Genomic DNA, 16,658 nt, shown 5'->3' with positions numbered 1-16,658 from the left:
GCGTTCCGAATCACATCTTTATACTAAACTACACTAAAGCATGCTGATTTGAAGAAAAAAAGTGCATTAGGATGCATTACGGCATCTGGGTATTTTTTGTATACTGCATTTGACATGCATCTATTGGGACATCCTAAATATTTTTTCTGGCATACTTAATAGTATAGAAGTATAGAATGCAGGGTTTAGTTCCAGTAAACACTAAGTAAGTACAAGTTTTGGAATGAAAGTCTAAGAATATTACTTTTGGAATAAATCTGCTTGTCCTGGAATGAAAAGTATTAATCTTAATCTTAAAGCAGCCTGGTTGTTTCAAAATGCTGTTCCTTTTTATAATCCTGATCCTTTAAAGCAGGGGTGCCCACTGTTTTTCAGCTTGTGAGCTACTTTGAAAATGACCAAGTCAAAGTGAGCTACCACCTACTATTAGGGGTCAAAAGTCACGGTTCGGTACGTACCTCGGTTTTTAAGTCACGGTTCTGTTCTGTACGGTACGGTTCTCAGTTAAGAGGAAAAATGTGTGCAGAATTGCAGCCTAAAGGTATTTTCCAGTATAGAAAATAAAAAACTGCTGCATACAACCAAAGTCTCCAATAAATAAATACTTCTTAAATAAAAGTGAAAGTTCTGCACCGCAAACCAAACAAGCCTGTACATATTTATTTAAACATATTGAAAATGAATGTACAATATAAGTTGGTGTACCTTGCATAACTGCATGAACCTAGGGATGCACCGATCCACTATTTTTAGTTCCGGTCCGATTCCGATATCTGGGTTTTGGATATCGGTCGATACCGATACTGTCCGATACAATATCATAATTGTTATAAAAAATTGTTGGTGGTGATGTTATGTATTAGGCTAGGAAGGCTTAAGCAATTCTAATTTAAAAGAGCAAGAAATATACACAAATGCATATAGGTTTATCTTAAAGGCAGAATTATAGTCATACAAAAAAAATCCTTCTCAATGATCACTTCTGTCCCACTAGAATATGTGGTGGTCTGTTTGTCTGAACAGTCTTCCTCTCTCTGGCTGTATTTTACATAGTAGAATTTGTCACAGTGCAGAAGCCTCTCCACTTCCTTGACTTGGATTAGCTTTGGTTAGCTCAATGGCTAACAAACTGATATGTACTGTATGTCAAAATAGAAAGTGGTGTCCTCTCTCCCTCCACCGAACGTCAGCGCATGCTCGCACAGCTCGTTCGCTCTTTCATAGTAAAAAAATAAAATTAAATTAAATTACATTTTTTATTTTTTTTCGCGATCGACCTAGTGGGCACCCCTGCTTTAAAGTGTACACCCCTTTCTGACTAAACCCGTTGCTTAAATTTCTCATGAACATCTTTCCAATGGGGCTTTAACTTTCACTATATAGGCCTACCCTTCTCCACCTGCTCTTTTTATCTTTTTATACTCCATCATGATGCTGCATCTTTGCACCCCACAGCTTGCTGCATTCTGCTGCCAATGCTATTTGCAAAACCAATCTCTTGCCCATCAGTCGGTCACACTGTTTTGGACTTATATCAGACCAACTCTGCTTCACCAGGCCTTTATACTCTTCATTCTGACTCAACACTCTTTTTTCCTGCTGAAACTCTATCTGTCTCTAAAAACCCCAGCCTGGATCAAGTGAGTCCTATTGTGCGAATAGAATTTAAGAAATAAAAGCGCCCAAGGTTTGTCCACACAGTTTTGGCTGCTGCTGCCCGATTATCTAATTCAACGGTTTAAAAGTAATAAAAAGGGATGTTGTATTAAGGGCTAAGCTGCTTATCTAATCTTCTCTCCCTAATCTCTACCCTTCACTAAATACAGAAACTCAATGTTTCACAAGTGGAATAATCAACTCAATGAAAGCTCTACAATATCATCTGATATAGAAAAAAAAGACAATGTTAATACTTCAACAGAGACAACAAAGTCGGAAAAATCTCCTTTTTGAGAAATGAATGAAAGTGCTGATACTGTAGCCTACAACTGTACTGTGTGTACTATTTCCAAGCCTTTTGTGTGCTTTTAATATCTAAAGGATTTCTGCATTTTAGCCAAAATCCTCTTAAAAGAGACCGTGATATCTGTCTTTTTGAGTTGCGTAACAGTGCGTGTGTTTTCAGATGCCCAGTAAAAATAGTCACATTGTAAACAAACATTATCATATTTAAACAATTTAGCAGATATATTGGGCGAATCATACACTATTATTGAGGAAGTCATGTAGAGACATTTTTTTTCACACCTCAGCTACTTTGTATTTTACCAATGTAACACTATTTACCACAAAAACCCAGATTAAAATAAAAATTTGACTTTATTGTTAATTATTATTTAGGCAAAACCCGTGGGAAAGTTCACTCTACATACGCGTAAATAGATTTTACAGTCGAGTCACCTGAACGTCGTCACCTCAGCTAATTGAATTGACCTCACCCTCTTAGTTGGTAAATTAAGCTGATCCTCCTAACGACTAGAAATATATTTAGCATGTGAAAGAGATTAAGACACGTGTTAGCAAACCATACCGTGGTATTTCACCTTTATTTGAACTCAACATAAAAGATGTGTGGCCCCCCTTTAAATTTATACACTGATCTTTGTCACTTCTATTCAGGTATTAATATAACAGGATACATTATTATATAATTATTCAGTGAAACAGTGAAGCATTAAGACATGATTTTGACTGGTTGTGTGGAGTTTAAGTTAAATTTGGATTATTTATGTTCACTATGGTAGCAGGATTTCTCATAACTGAATTCCATCTGATGTCTGTTGAAATATGTTGGGATCAAAACGAATGCAACAGCATGAGCTGATGGGGCAATCTGGCAGGAGAGGGTAGTCGTGATGCTGACTTGGCACAAATCCACAGGGAAAATTAAAAAGTAAAGGCCGTCCCATTGAGTGTCCCAGGCTCTAATCCTCAGAAAACATGTTGTTTGTTTATCATCTCGGTCAAGTAGACACAACAGTTAATACATCCAGGTTGGCATTAGTCACTGCTTGTGTGTGATGACTGTCAGATGTGGAAAGTCACTGCAGGTCATACGATCTTGCTTGATTTGTGAATGTCATTGATTTTCTCGAGAGCAATCCAGAAATGTCTCAACTTTTTCCTTTAAAGACCGTAGATTGGGGTCAAATGTGTTTCAGACGTGAACACAAGAGGTTAAAGATGCTGAACTAAACAAAATGAATTGATTAAAAAAAAGAAGAAATTAAAACTTGTCCTTTGGTCTGCTTCATGCATCACTCTCCTTGGGGATTGGGTGGTTGTAGGACGGGCTGTTGAGGCTGAGGGAGGTGGGAAAGAAGGAGGGTATGTAGGGTATGACGGTCATCAGAGGGCTGGCCAGCGGGCTGCCGCCACTCAGGGGAGGCATGGGGATCATGACGTCGTCCTGGTCCCACACGTGGAAGGCGTTGGGGTGGGAGTGGCTGAGGCAGACTGGTCCATGCAGGGGATCCGCTCCCTTTACCTCACCCTCTACCTTCATATCCTCATCCAATGGGCCCAGCAAACAATCTGCGGGCAGATAACAGGAGAGGGATGAGAACACAGCAATGTATCCCCACCATCCCCGACACCACAACCTTTTAAACATGACTTTTTAATATACAGAAAGGGTTAGTCGTCATAAAAAAAATCCCAAAAAAGAATTTTCTGTGTTTCTAGCTATTTAAGATTCCAGTGAGGCATTTGGAGACATAAGAATGTATATGACGCTAATCTTGTTCTCAAAATTCACATGTAGTCTAGATTTTTTTTTTAATTCGACCCATTCACTATAGCAAAATGCCTGATAACCTCTCCATTCATCATACTTTATCAAATTATAATATTTCAAGACATCACAGTGAAACCACATACCATTAAGCTCTACTAATTTACAGATTTTGGGTAGCATATGACACAAAACACAAGTGAAAACGAACCAAGTGTGGTGACAAATACAGTGCATGTCCACTTTATCTAAGCATTTCCACCTACAACAGGCTTTCAGCAAGTAAATAATTCTAACAATGTTATAATAAAACACATAATCACATTTACACACACCACAATCCAACAAGTTAATATTTTACCTTCTATAGTTGCAGCCTGTATTAACAGATTTGCTATATTATCAAAATTTTAAACTGATGCATAAGGCTAGATGTCACAAAGTACACAAATGATAAACGTATGCATAGGTTGATAAGAGTTCTGCTAGGCTACAAATTTATACCTGTTATGTCCAGCATGAGGTCTTTGATGAGGTGACCCACGATAGCATAAGCCACGGCAACCACGACCAGAGCGGCCACCAGTAGGTAGATTACAGATTTAGGTAGCTGGATGAGGTCCCTGGGAGGAGGCTTGTACTCCTTGTAAAGTGGCTCCACAACATTGACCAAGTACGGCTGGCCCTTACCCGTGATGTTAAAATTGGCCATATTCCCAGAGTAGAAGCCCCAACTTCCTCCAGTGAGCAGCAGTTAGTCCAGTATATTCAAAGTGAATTTTTTTTCCAATTTGATTGATCGACTCGCTCAGATGTCACTCCCTATAATGCAGAATCAAAGCATTAAAGCGAATCACATTTTTTTAGATCTTCACATTTGACAGTTTAAAACAGATGAATGTGTGATCCAATTTGATTCAATCGCTATTCAAATTTACTTTTTTATTTAGCTAATATACTTTTTAAATTCAAGCCACTTGACCAACGAGAAAAAAAGTTAGTGAATAAATCCACCCACCTCTCAAGGCCAAGGCTTTGCAGCTTCAGGGTTAAACACAACTGGGTCTCTGCAGTACCGGTCCACCAACATGTTTCTGCACAGCTGTTATTTTACTTTTTATAAACAGCAGCATCCATTTATCCTCCACAAGACACTAGTGCATGTCAGACAGCAGTCTGCGGGGCTCTCTGCAAAGTGCTGTGTCCTCACTGGAGAAATAATCCAGATTGTGGGCGGTGACAAACACACACACACACACACACACACAGAAAGGGAGAGAGGCAGAGATAGAGAGAGATTATGCCACCAGCAGCAATCAATCAGTCCCTCATACCATCGCACTTAATCCACCAAACAACGTGACAATCTGAGTGAGTGTTTACTCCTCACACTTCAGAATCACTGACTACACATTTAATTGGCACAGTAATAAAAATGTCGTAATTCCTCATTGCTCAGATTTTTTATTTTTTTTGGGTGAATATGCCTTCTTTAAATTTAATGGGTATGAGGGGAGGTAATAACAAAAATCAAGTGATAAAAATGGATGTGATAAAATTGCATGTGAATTGATAAATAGAGCTTTAAAAGTGATACGATTAATTTAAAGTCGATTTGATTAACAGTCTTGATGATTAATTTAGAGCCATGTTTTTATTTACATTCAACCATGTATCAACAACAAAAAATAATTTATTAAAATGGATGTGATTTTAAAAAATGTGGTGAAAAATAACACGTGAAGAGAAAATGGAGTGATAAATTATCATGTAAAGTGAAAAGTGGAGTGAAATTAGCAAATTATCATTAATCAATGTATTTTTCATTTCAAATCCACGTTTACCACCCTATTTATCAATTAGCATGACACCACTCCTTCACCTTGCTGCTCTGGTAGAACTGTTGGAGATTTTTGGGATTACAAAATGTATTAGGCCTAGGTAATTATATAGCCTACACATAATAAAGAATGTCTATGACGGTAATTTTGTGCTGCTAATTTGCATCTAAATATAGGCTACGTAATTCAATTATATAAATTATTATTTATGTTTAAAATTACATTAAAAAATGAAATATTTTGGGGCTGTATGATTTATATTGTTTCGATTTTTGCATGTAGGCCTATGCTAGGCATAAGTATTATTATTTTCTACATTCTTCCATCACATGATATCGACCAATCATTGAATATTACTTTTAATGGGCCTATACTATAGAATGTAGTTCTAACTGCAACATTATAAAACCGGTCGCGTGAGTTTTTAATCCCGACGAACACAGGACTAGCTAGCTAGGTCACAACGTTAGCTAATTTAGCTAGCATTCGCACCTACGGCTAGCCGGTATGATAACATTAATTCCTACACACACAGCTAATGCCCCAAGTAACTATAGTTCTGGAAGTAAAATAATGAGCATGTGTTAGTTTATAACATAGTTTAAAGGCTACTGTAACTTTAAACAACTGTCTTCATTTTGTGGTTTGAAAGTGGGAAGATAAAGCCAACGTTTCACCCATAGGTTTCACCGAGTGGAGATAGCTAAAGCTTAACATGTCTGTAGCTAGCAGTGAGTAGAACGTTACATTATACCGAGAAACAGTAGTGCTACACGAAGTTTTATTTTATTTAAAAAAATTAACACTTGTTTCTTATTTTTATTCAGTTTAATTAAAGCCCTGCAGAGTCAAAGAGACAACAATGGACTTTTTCTTTGAAGACCTCCCGTCCACCTCACAGTCCACTCCGAAGAGCAGCGGGAACGAGGATTCACAAATGGTAACATGTCATCATGAAGACGTACCGTAATTTATAGATATAGTTTTTAAATACTCCTGACGAAAGCTAAGAACAAGTTAGTTAGTGTAAACAAGTCAGTATCTTCTAAGAACCAGATGTAGCAACTTCATTGGTAGGCTACTCTGGTCGGCTATGTTTGGTTCCAACCACAACTGGATCTCATGATGAATACATGGACTCTTATTCTCATTATGTTTCCCCATGATAACGTTTTGTTATCTCAACATACAATAAAATAAAAGTTATCGGGACTGTTAAGGCTAAAATGTGTGAAATGTCTTCGCAAACCTGGAGATTATGGAAGAGTTTATAGCTCTTTTTTTCCCATTGTCCTTGGCAATACAGACAGAAGAGACAGACTTTGATTCATCAAGAGAGAAGTCCTCGAACGTGAGCATGACTGAGATTCAAGAGCAGCAACATACCAGGTAAAGGACACTGAAGTAATAATTTCATCCTGGGGAAACATAGCTATTATATGTAATGTGTAGGTACACTCCTCACTGAATAAGACAATTTAGGTTAAAGCCATATTCAACCTGAGTGTGTGTCAATATCCATTGAAGCTCAGGCATCGATGACATTAGCCGAAGAGTGCAGGATCTGGTAGAAAAGATTAACGACAGCCGCACAAGTGACCAGAAAGTGATGGACGGCTTTCAGGAGAAGTTAGTGGAGAAGGTACCAATTTATTTTTTCATGCTTCTGGCCCTATTCTGTATGGCTATTTAGTCCAGAGCTAACACAATATTCCCCTCATTTTGGCATGAATGCACTTCCTTTTTTTAATTGTAGATTTATACATATACATTGTTGGTCACTGGCTATCTTGTGCCATCCCTGTCCACAAACACACTCATTTGGTCAATGGTGTGATTTTTTTTTCACACCACAATTTTACTATTAGGTGGGAGAGATGTGCCAGCGCATGAAGCAGCAGATGTACACGGTCTATGAAGAGAACAGTGGTGAGATGCAGGTGAAACTGCAGGCATTGTCAGAGGTGCTGGAGAGCTGCACTAAACTCAACAAGGAGCTGGTAGAGGCCAGCCGGGCGCTGTCAGGGCTCAGAGCAGGCCTGTCCATTAGCCAGACATCTGAACCCTGATTAACCAGTCATTATTCAGTGATGGTGTTCTTTGGTTTATTAATATATTGAGTGTTCAGAATAGTTGCGTTTAGTTTCTTACTTTTGGTTTCCTCTTCTTCTTTTTTCTAAAGATACACGGTTGACTATGTCTTTTTATTTATAACAGCAGTTCAGGTTACAACTCATGATTTTAAATTGAAAACAAATGCGAGAATTGACCCCATGCTTTATTTATTTATGTTTTTTATTTATGCTCAGTATCTGTTGTTCAATAAATAAAACGAGAACAAAATCAAACAAATAAACGTTTTATATTTGTTATGTTTTGTCACACCCTATTATGCCTTAGGTACTTTTGTTTTGCACTAAAACTAAAAAGCGTCAAAACAGACATGCAGTTCTTCAAACCTACAGTAACTTACATAAGATAACAGTGTAAAATGACAACATTTGAATGGAGTACACAGAATCTTTGCTACAACACTGATATCTTCTCACTCCCTCAAAGCACCGTACCCAGTCAGTGCCTATATATACAAACAGTTGGACCCATTGTGTTGTCAGGTTGACCTAACATATTTAACATAGATACCAAACAGAGGCAGTAGAAAACAGCTCCCATCAGTAAGATTAAAAAAATATAAATGTTTTGAAGATTTATTCCACCATGCAAAGCGAATTTGAGACAGAGTCCACCTCATGTCAGATTGAGCGGTGGAACAGTACTACCGGTAATTCACATCAAGTCATTTAAGAAGATGTTGAAGAACCGTTACTTTTCAACGGTGAATGACTGCAGTCCAGTGATGGCTCTGCCCAGGATCAAAGCATGAATGTCATGAGTTCCTATGGAAAACAATGAAAACACATTATAAACAAGTTGTTTACCCATAAAGAAATTGGTATTAATTTTAAATTTGCAGTAACAAGGCTACATTTGAACTCATTTATATTCACTTCAATGGCCACGATCGAAAAGTGGACTAAAAATTCAGAATAAATCTTGATCAATTTGCTGTCAACAGAGAATAATCTGTGCACTGCTGCTGACCTCTGGTGGTGGATGCATGAGATTTCAGCTAAAGTTTGAACGCCTTTTTATGTGACTTTTGACTGCATGTATCCACTGGTGTTTACCTACCCTCGTATGTGTTGACAGCCTCCAGGTTCATGACGTGGCGAATTATGTGGTATTCGTCTGAGATGCCATTTCCTCCCAGCATGTCTCTGGCCTGTCTGGCAACATCCAAAGCTTTGCCACAGCTATTCCTCTTTAGCAGGGAGATCATCTCTGGTGCTGCTCTATTAGCGGAAGAACACGTGCGTTTAAGGAAAACTCTCTTCTAGAAGGGAGGAACAGTGGCTCTCTGGACTAAGCTTGAAAGACATTTAAAAAACACAAAGAGGAGACTCACTTCTTTTCATCAATAAGTCTTCCAAGGACCAGACATGACTGCAGCCCAAGGGTGATCTCTGTCAGCATGTCGGCCATTTTCTTCTGCATCAGCTGATTCCTGGCCAGTGGCACCCCAAACTGGATTCTGATTGGAGGGTAGAAAAGATATGAAAAGCAATCCACCTCAAAAAGCTGAGGCTGGCATAACACGAGATCTGGATGAATTGCATACAGTATAGAAATGCTAATGTTACACTTTCTTTACTTGATTTTGCTTCTGATTTGTATGCATGGTCCTCTGCCCTTGACTTTAGTGACAGATGCTGTCAAAAGAACATCATGTACCTGTCCATGGTGTACTGTCGGGCAGCATGGAAGCAGAATTCAGCAGCTCCCAGAGCTCCCCATGCAATGCCATAGCGGGCGTTGTTCAGACAGCCAAAGGGACCCTGATCATGAAATATGTAAGATATTGTTGTAAAATTAAAGTCAAATTGATTTGGATTTTGTCTGAGTTTACATTGATAGCTGAGAGAGCAGACACTTACGGCTAGACCAGAGACGTTGGGCAGCATGTTCTCCTGGGGAACTTCAACTTCATCCATCAGGATCATGCCAGTGGCAGACGCCCTCAGCGAGAACTTGCCCTCAATCTTGGGGGTAACGAAACCCTTCATTCCACGCTCCAAGATGAAACCCCGCACCCGGCCATCCTCACACTTGGCCCACACCACTGCGATGTCCGCCACGGGGGAATTTGTGATCCTAGCAGAGGGAAGAGAGTGACTAATACGAAGGAATTTAAGCATTCATTGACGCACTTAAAGGTGAATTCAGCGATTCTGGAGCTTGCATGTTGTCAAAATGATTTTATGTCAAAAAAAGTTACTATCTTCTCACGTTCTGCTACCTGTCCGTACTGTGTGAGATAGCTATAGAAATCCAGTGTTAATACACAGCCTAGGCTCTGTTAATGGGCATGTTGCTAGCAACGGTAGGCCCAGTTTGTTTATATACTCTTTGTTTACACACTAGTTTACAGAGCCTAGACTGTGTATGAGAACTATTTTTTTTCAGTGCACACACAGTACGGACAGATAGTGGAGCGTGAGGATAAATTCACTGATTTTGACAAAAAGTGATTTTGACAACAAGCAGTCTCCAGAATCGCAAACTCAACCTTTTCAAGGTTGCAGTTTACTGGCCTTAAATGCTTTTCTATCACTAGGCTACCCCAAGGAGCTGGCATTGTCAACGGGCTTGTTACAATTGCATGTTGCCACAAACTTAAGTAATTATTGATTGTCCTCAGTATATCAGTTTTCAAGTACTGCCGTCCGTATCTTCATGTTCATCCCATTCCATAGTCAAAACAAGACCTTACGAAACACATTCCCAGCAGGAATGCTACTTGTATGTGTTTTTCTACCTACCAGGTCTTGGCTCCACTGACGCTGAAGGTACCGCTGGATGGGTTGTATATGGCCTTGGTCTCCATACTGCTGGGATCGCTGCCATGGTTTGGCTCTGTCAGGCCAAAGCAGCCCAGGATTTCTCCACGCGCTGCAGGACAAATGAAAACGCGAGGGACAATCATGAAATTGTCCTTTGTCCCCTTCATACAATGTTGTGTAGGACCGTTGTGTTAAAAAAAATCCTCCTCACCAAGCCGGGGCAGGTACTTCTCCTTCTGGGCCTCAGTGCCGTAAGCATTGATGGGGTGCATGACCAGAGAAGACTGGACACTCATGACTGACCTATAGCCACTGTCCACTCTCTCAACCTCTCTGGCAATCAAGCCATATGCTACATAACTGGTGCCCGCACAGCCGTACCCTGCAGGGGGCATTAAACACAGTGTTCAATTCCACAAGTCAATGTTATCCAAACATTGCAAGTAGGATCTTAATAAAGGATCTGGCAAAGCAAAAATACATGAGAAAACACATCTATAAAAGGCACATAAGCATCTTTGAAATAATGCAAAACAAAGATAGTTTTCTTTCAGTTACTCCTGCATTATGTCAAAGACAATAATAACAATGTTAATTATGTGTTTTTGCTTTTTTATTTACCTTTAATAGTTGGTCCTAGGACACCCATCTCTCCCATCTCAGACACAATTTCACGGTGGAAATCTGTAGCACGGTGCATGTTGGGAAAAATAAAGAAAAATAATCTAATATTTAAATCAGAAAAAATAAACTAAATCTGTGCTATGGTGATACTTTTCTCAATATTCAGAAGTATAGGATATTGGAAGCACACACAAATGACCATAGACTACAAATTGTCAACATAAACTTCAGGTTCAAGTTCTTTGAGCTTAGTCCATAAAGTCAAACACATTCATAGTCGATGGTGGGTGTGTCGTGTGCTTTGCTTACGTTCGTGTCTGTTGGCCATGACGATGCGGGGCATGAGTTTCTCCTGACAGTAGTCTCTGAAGGAGTCCCGGATCATGATCTCCTCCTCTGTCAGCTGACCCTCCAGATCCAGAGCGTCCCGCCAGTCAAATGACACCTTGGCTGAGGGACATAAAATGTACACGCAGTGGTTATGTCACTGTCTGTCGCATATGCTAACAACATGTGCAAGAAATCTGGACAGACCAGGCTCTACTCTTCACTTACGTGCCTTTGCCGGCTTTTTGGTTTCTTCGACATCTAAGAAGGAAGAAAAATAAAACGTCCAGAGGATTAGTCATCATCATTGTTGTGACCAATTTGAAACAACTTATTGAAAAATGAAAGACAGTGTCAACGATTGCAGTCAAAGTGTCTACATACTGTCTGTAACTGCAAACTTTATCTTCCCATTCTCTCAGTTTATTTAATACATTTATACAGAACTTCAATGTTAGGCTACCTTTGGGAGATGCAGCAGCTGTTCCCTGGGCTCTGGAAACAGTGACAGCAGCACATTTGTGGCTGTTGGAGAGCAGACGGGTGATAGCACCTCTGAGAGCCATGTTTCTACTGAAAAAATAGAAAAAGGAGACGAAACACATATTAAAGTTGAAATATGTTTTATATGAACAGAGTGAAGGCTACACATAATTGTCAGTGCATGAAATATGAAGATGTTAAAAATGGTTTGGTTTAAAGTTTAGTTGCCAGACAGGTGAACTTTAGGTAAGTTTGTCGAAATATAATACACATTAGCCCTGCAGTTTCCTTAGGTAGGGCTACGGTGGCTTTTATTACACTCAGATAAACACCTTTTGATTTTGTCATTGTTCTATTGTTATCTATCCATGCTGGACTGAAAATAAATATGGAATTAACAATTGATTAGCCTATTCACCAAATTAAAATTGCATATACATCTTGATGCACTAAAAGACAACATAGGCTATTATAGTATTTTCATAATGTTAGTTAGGCTATCAGATGAACAGTTAAAACATATTTTATCAACTTTAGGCTAATTTAATTTAAGAAACTTTGGTTAAAACATCCAGCTGCACGGTACCTTTTCCCTTTCAGTGGGTAATCCGATGATTCGATGACTTTTCCTTTCTGGTCTGAGCGCTAAAAAAATTCTTAAATAACACATCCACCGGTGCTACGTCACAGGGATACGTAACGTAAAACGTGGGAGCTCTTTTCTTCCATGACAGGCGAGGCAACCGGAGCAATGCGCGACCTATAGACAGTTGTGCAACAGTGTTGCATGTTGAACACTGTTGAATGCATGAAAGTTATATAACTAACCTTGGAGTGCCTTCAGCAGTTGGCTATGAAAACAATTTTATTAAACACACTTGTGGAGTTTGTCTGTTTGGTGCTGCTCCTTGTAGGCTACCGTGCACAATTGGTAACTGATTTCATCTGCAGTAGAAGTGTGTGAATTAAATCTGCATCACACTTCCACACTCAACATGGCGTTTCGGGATTGCTGTGTGACCGGGGTCTGGGGAGGGTGTCGACCCACGCCTATCATGCTCATTGGCTGGTAAAATAAGGAGCCATGTGCAGAACTTGAGGGGACCTGCTCGCAACTTATGTAAGTATCACTGCAGCTGACAGTGGAGTCAGCTGACAGCAGCACCACATAAACAATAATCATATATATATATATTGTAAATAATGGGGTAGGCTTGTGTTTGTGTATTTACCCCAACATTGCTGATATGGACACGGGAATATGTTGTAGATAAAAAGAAGGGTGATAAATGAAAGGAAAAACTAACAAACAGCTGACACTTTCAATAAGTGCATTCAACCTTGAGGATACAGAGCCACAACAGCAATAATCATGTAGCCCAGGGCTATTCAATATGCGGGCCGGGTCCGGCCCGCGAAGGAATATTTACTGGCCCCCACCTTGACTGCCGACCGACCCCAAAAAAAAACAATTAATGTACTAGCATGTGCGATGTGTGCTTTTGCATGGTCATAACTGCGCGAAAGGCCGCGATCTACAGTAAATAAATGTGTCTCCAAGCGTTTCTCTATCAGCTGCTCTGTGTGTGCAGCTTTGCGGCGCGATTGTACCGCAGTGTATTGTGTATGGTCCATTATTTGTATTTAGTGTGTCTGCATAATATTGCACCAGTAGAACTTTGCATGTTTGCACAAAATGTGTACCTTCACATAGCAAACAAAATTGCACAACTGTAAAGTCAGTGTCTGTAGTTTTTTTAGTAGAGTCTAGCTGCAGCCCCGGAGAACAATACTGAGGCGGGGCGGGAGTACTGTAGCGGGGCTAGTAGCCTATCGGTCTGCAGTCTTTTTTATTGTTTGACGTGACCTTCTCAAGATGGCCGCCGCGGTGTTCCGTTAGCCGAGTGGAGCTAGCGCCGTGGCTAATCTAATGTTCTATCTATATTCTAACCTCTCCCTGTCCCCTTGCCCTAACCCTAACCACCCAGCTGTGATGCCTGAACATAATCTAATGTTCTATATATATATATTCTAACCTCTCCCTATCCCCTTGCCCTAACCCTAACCACCCAGCTGTGATGCCTGAACTTAATCGCCAAAACAATATAATTTGTCTAAATAACGTTCGAAATTTATTTGTATTTTCATCCGCCCCGACTCAGTACTCTCGCCCCGCCTCAGTATTGTTCTCCGGGGATGCAACTGGATACTATTGAGTTTTTTTGTATTCAAATAAGCAGTTGTTTATTTCTGTACTGTGCATTGGCATCTTTGAGCAAAATACAGCCAAAATTTTCGCCACGGCGCGCTGCGCCGCGCCTCCCATGACCCTGGACAGTGACCCCTTGACAAACATATTTGAGGGGGGAAACACTGTAAGGTGTTGCACTTAGAGTAGCCTACATTTATTTCTGTTTTTTGATAAGCTGTTGCACTCTTAGTAAACCTAGGCCTACCTGTATTTTGATAAGCTGTTGCACTTAGAGTACATTTATTTCTATGTATTTTGATAAGCTTTTGAAGAGTTAACCTATTGTGTTTTCCTGAACTGATAAGATTGTTAAACACATTGTTAAACAACAGGCAGCCTATGTTAATCAAATAGGGATTTTTTTTCTGGCCCCTCATTTTGGATCATTTCCACCAACCGGCCCCCATTCAAAACTAATTGAATAGCCCTGATGTAGCCTATAGGAATATTATTCTCAAATAAGCTAAAAAGTGCTACATAAGTGCAACATGTAGGCTTAAATGCAATATACCCCCCCCCCCTCCCCATAGCAGATATAGTAGCAGTCACGAAGCCTATTTAAAGAAAGTATTCAGCCTAAATTCAAGCACTCTAGCAGTAAGATGGCCTACCTCCAGAAGTATAGGTATACAATGCACACACATAAAGTGTCTAAATAAGGTGTTGGGCCATCACGCGGCACCAGATGCTCCTTTGATTATTTGAGTCTCTGAACTCTACTGGAGTACCATGCTTCTCTACAATTCATCCTCCTTCATATTTGGTGTATTGATGGTGGTGGTGGAACGCATTGTCTAAATATTCTTTAGTGATTCTTCTATGTAACCCTATCTGAGGGGACAAGTTGACACCAACCATAGATCAGATGTCACTCAATGTTCCTATGGAAACACTGGACAGTAGAGAAATCTTCTTTGTGACTGTCCTGCCATCCTTGTCTTAACAATGAACAGCTATTTCAAAGTCAAGTAGATCTTATCCAATTGTCATTTTGATACAACATCAGACTCAACTGGGCATGCTCATCATTTGTACTGTAGACATGCGACAGAGCATGATTGGATGCTATAATTGCACCATGCAGATCACTATGGAAACATGTATTTGTTTATCAAAATTTGTTTTGTCACACATCTGAAGCAATGTTAGCAAATCATTTCCAAAATATCTGACATTTTGTCTATAACATTTTAAAAATATTCATGCTGGAAAATGTCCACTTTAGCAGCTAACAGAGACCAAATGCCAAGTGCCGAATACCCCTCTCATTATAAAAGGAAACAGTGAATGATCTTTCATCATTTGTTACAATTTTCTCTTGATAAAAAAATAAACTGATTAAAATCAATCAATTAGCCTATTATAATTCAATCCAGTAGGAACAATTTTACCATAAAGCTGACAGTTTCACTGATTGACTGTTATTTAAGTTGTGTTATATGCTCTGATCATTTTCTGGGAAAAAAAACTTAAAACATTTCATTCCTTTAAACTTTTCATAGTTTTAAAGACATCTGCACAACTTATTTTGTGACCAAGGTGGGGCAGAGCATGTTAAGTGTTGCCTCTTGGTTAATTGAATTAGGAAAAAAACATGTGATCGTCCACCATAAATGTAGAGCATGTCAAGGCTTACCTCTAGGTCAATTGAGTTAGGAAAAAAACATTTGATTGTCCCAGCTAAATGTTTGTCTTTCAGAAGAATGTTTAATCTTTGTAGGAATGTTATGGGTTTGGTTTTCATTTTGTCTTTGCCCATCACAGAGCTGTTTTGGTGTCTTGAAGACCTGAGTGAGGCAACACAAAAACATCGTAGTTCAGGCCAGTAATTTCTGTGCTATGACTAGGCCTAATAACTGTGTGCTGTCTTTATTAAAGCAAATCTGAATGACAAACAATATTGAATCTGAAATTATGCTTATGAAATTGTCTCTTATGCCATTAGTTTTATAGTAAAACACATAGGGCCTAGTTTTTTACCCAGAGTAATGAAGACTTTGCTGCAGTGATGGGTCGTTGCATTAATGTCAAATTGTATTGTGGTTATGGGCTACTTAGTATAATCAGCTGAATGCACTGAAAAAGAAAAGTACTGGCATGCAAATGTTGACAATATAATTATGCATAATTAGATTTGTATTAGGCCCATAGATAGTATAATAAAGGCCTAGGCTACTCATGTGACTTGTGATCAGCATTTGAATGGTGTAGCCTATTTGGCGAGTGTTGAGCCAATTTTAAATAGTTTAGATCAGTTGAATCTACAATAATCAATCATAATTTATACGCAGATCATAGCCTATCCTTTGTTTGGAAAAACCTTAATCTGCAAAGTCACTAAAGCTGTCAATATAGGCTAGCCTAAGCCAGTAGAGTAGTAAACAATGTTTCCCTCTCGATTTTAGATTTTAGTAGCCAGCGTATAAATTCGCATGAAAATACAAAAGTAAAGTAGGCCTTCAATTTACAAGTAGCCTAGCTTTAAATGGAAGTAGACT

At 39.3% G+C, this 16,658-nt stretch overlaps 1 protein-coding gene across 1 annotated transcript; it reads right to left on the bottom strand.

The window, feature by feature from the left end:
* Window positions 1-8,353: 8,353 nt before the first annotated feature.
* Window positions 8,354-12,546, bottom strand: LOC307251389 (glutaryl-CoA dehydrogenase, mitochondrial-like). The gene is made up of 12 exons (XM_080028754.1): window positions 12,496-12,546; window positions 11,890-11,999; window positions 11,655-11,687; window positions 11,409-11,549; window positions 11,097-11,159; window positions 10,687-10,857; window positions 10,455-10,584; window positions 9,570-9,786; window positions 9,367-9,470; window positions 9,041-9,166; window positions 8,767-8,927; window positions 8,354-8,471 (listed from the first exon to the last, which is right to left on the bottom strand). The coding sequence occupies exons 2-12, from the start codon at window positions 11,990-11,992 to the stop codon at window positions 8,398-8,400; spliced, it is 1,323 nt and encodes a 440-aa protein (XP_079884880.1). The 5' UTR covers window positions 11,993-11,999; window positions 12,496-12,546; the 3' UTR covers window positions 8,354-8,397.
* Between the last annotated feature and the right edge of the window lie 4,112 nt (window positions 12,547-16,658).

This window comes from Ammodytes marinus (assembly GCF_949987685.1).
Source record: "Ammodytes marinus genome assembly, chromosome: 6".
Classification (NCBI taxonomy): Eukaryota; Metazoa; Chordata; class Actinopteri; order Uranoscopiformes; family Ammodytidae; genus Ammodytes; species Ammodytes marinus.
Note: the sequence above shows the minus strand (reverse complement) of the source record. Positions and strands in the feature narration are given on the sequence as shown.

Coding starts and splice junctions, on each gene's coding strand:
- LOC307251389 (XM_080028754.1), bottom strand. CDS start 11,992: ATGGCTCTCAGAGGTGCTATCACCCGTCTGCTCTCCAACAGCCACAAA. Junction 9,167..9,366: donor CGACAGTACACCATGGACAG/GTACATGATGTT, acceptor CCCTCCAATCAG/AATCCAGTTTGGGGTGCCAC. Junction 8,928..9,040: donor AGACTTATTGATGAAAAGAA/GTGAGTCTCCTC, acceptor TTCCGCTAATAG/AGCAGCACCAGAGATGATCT.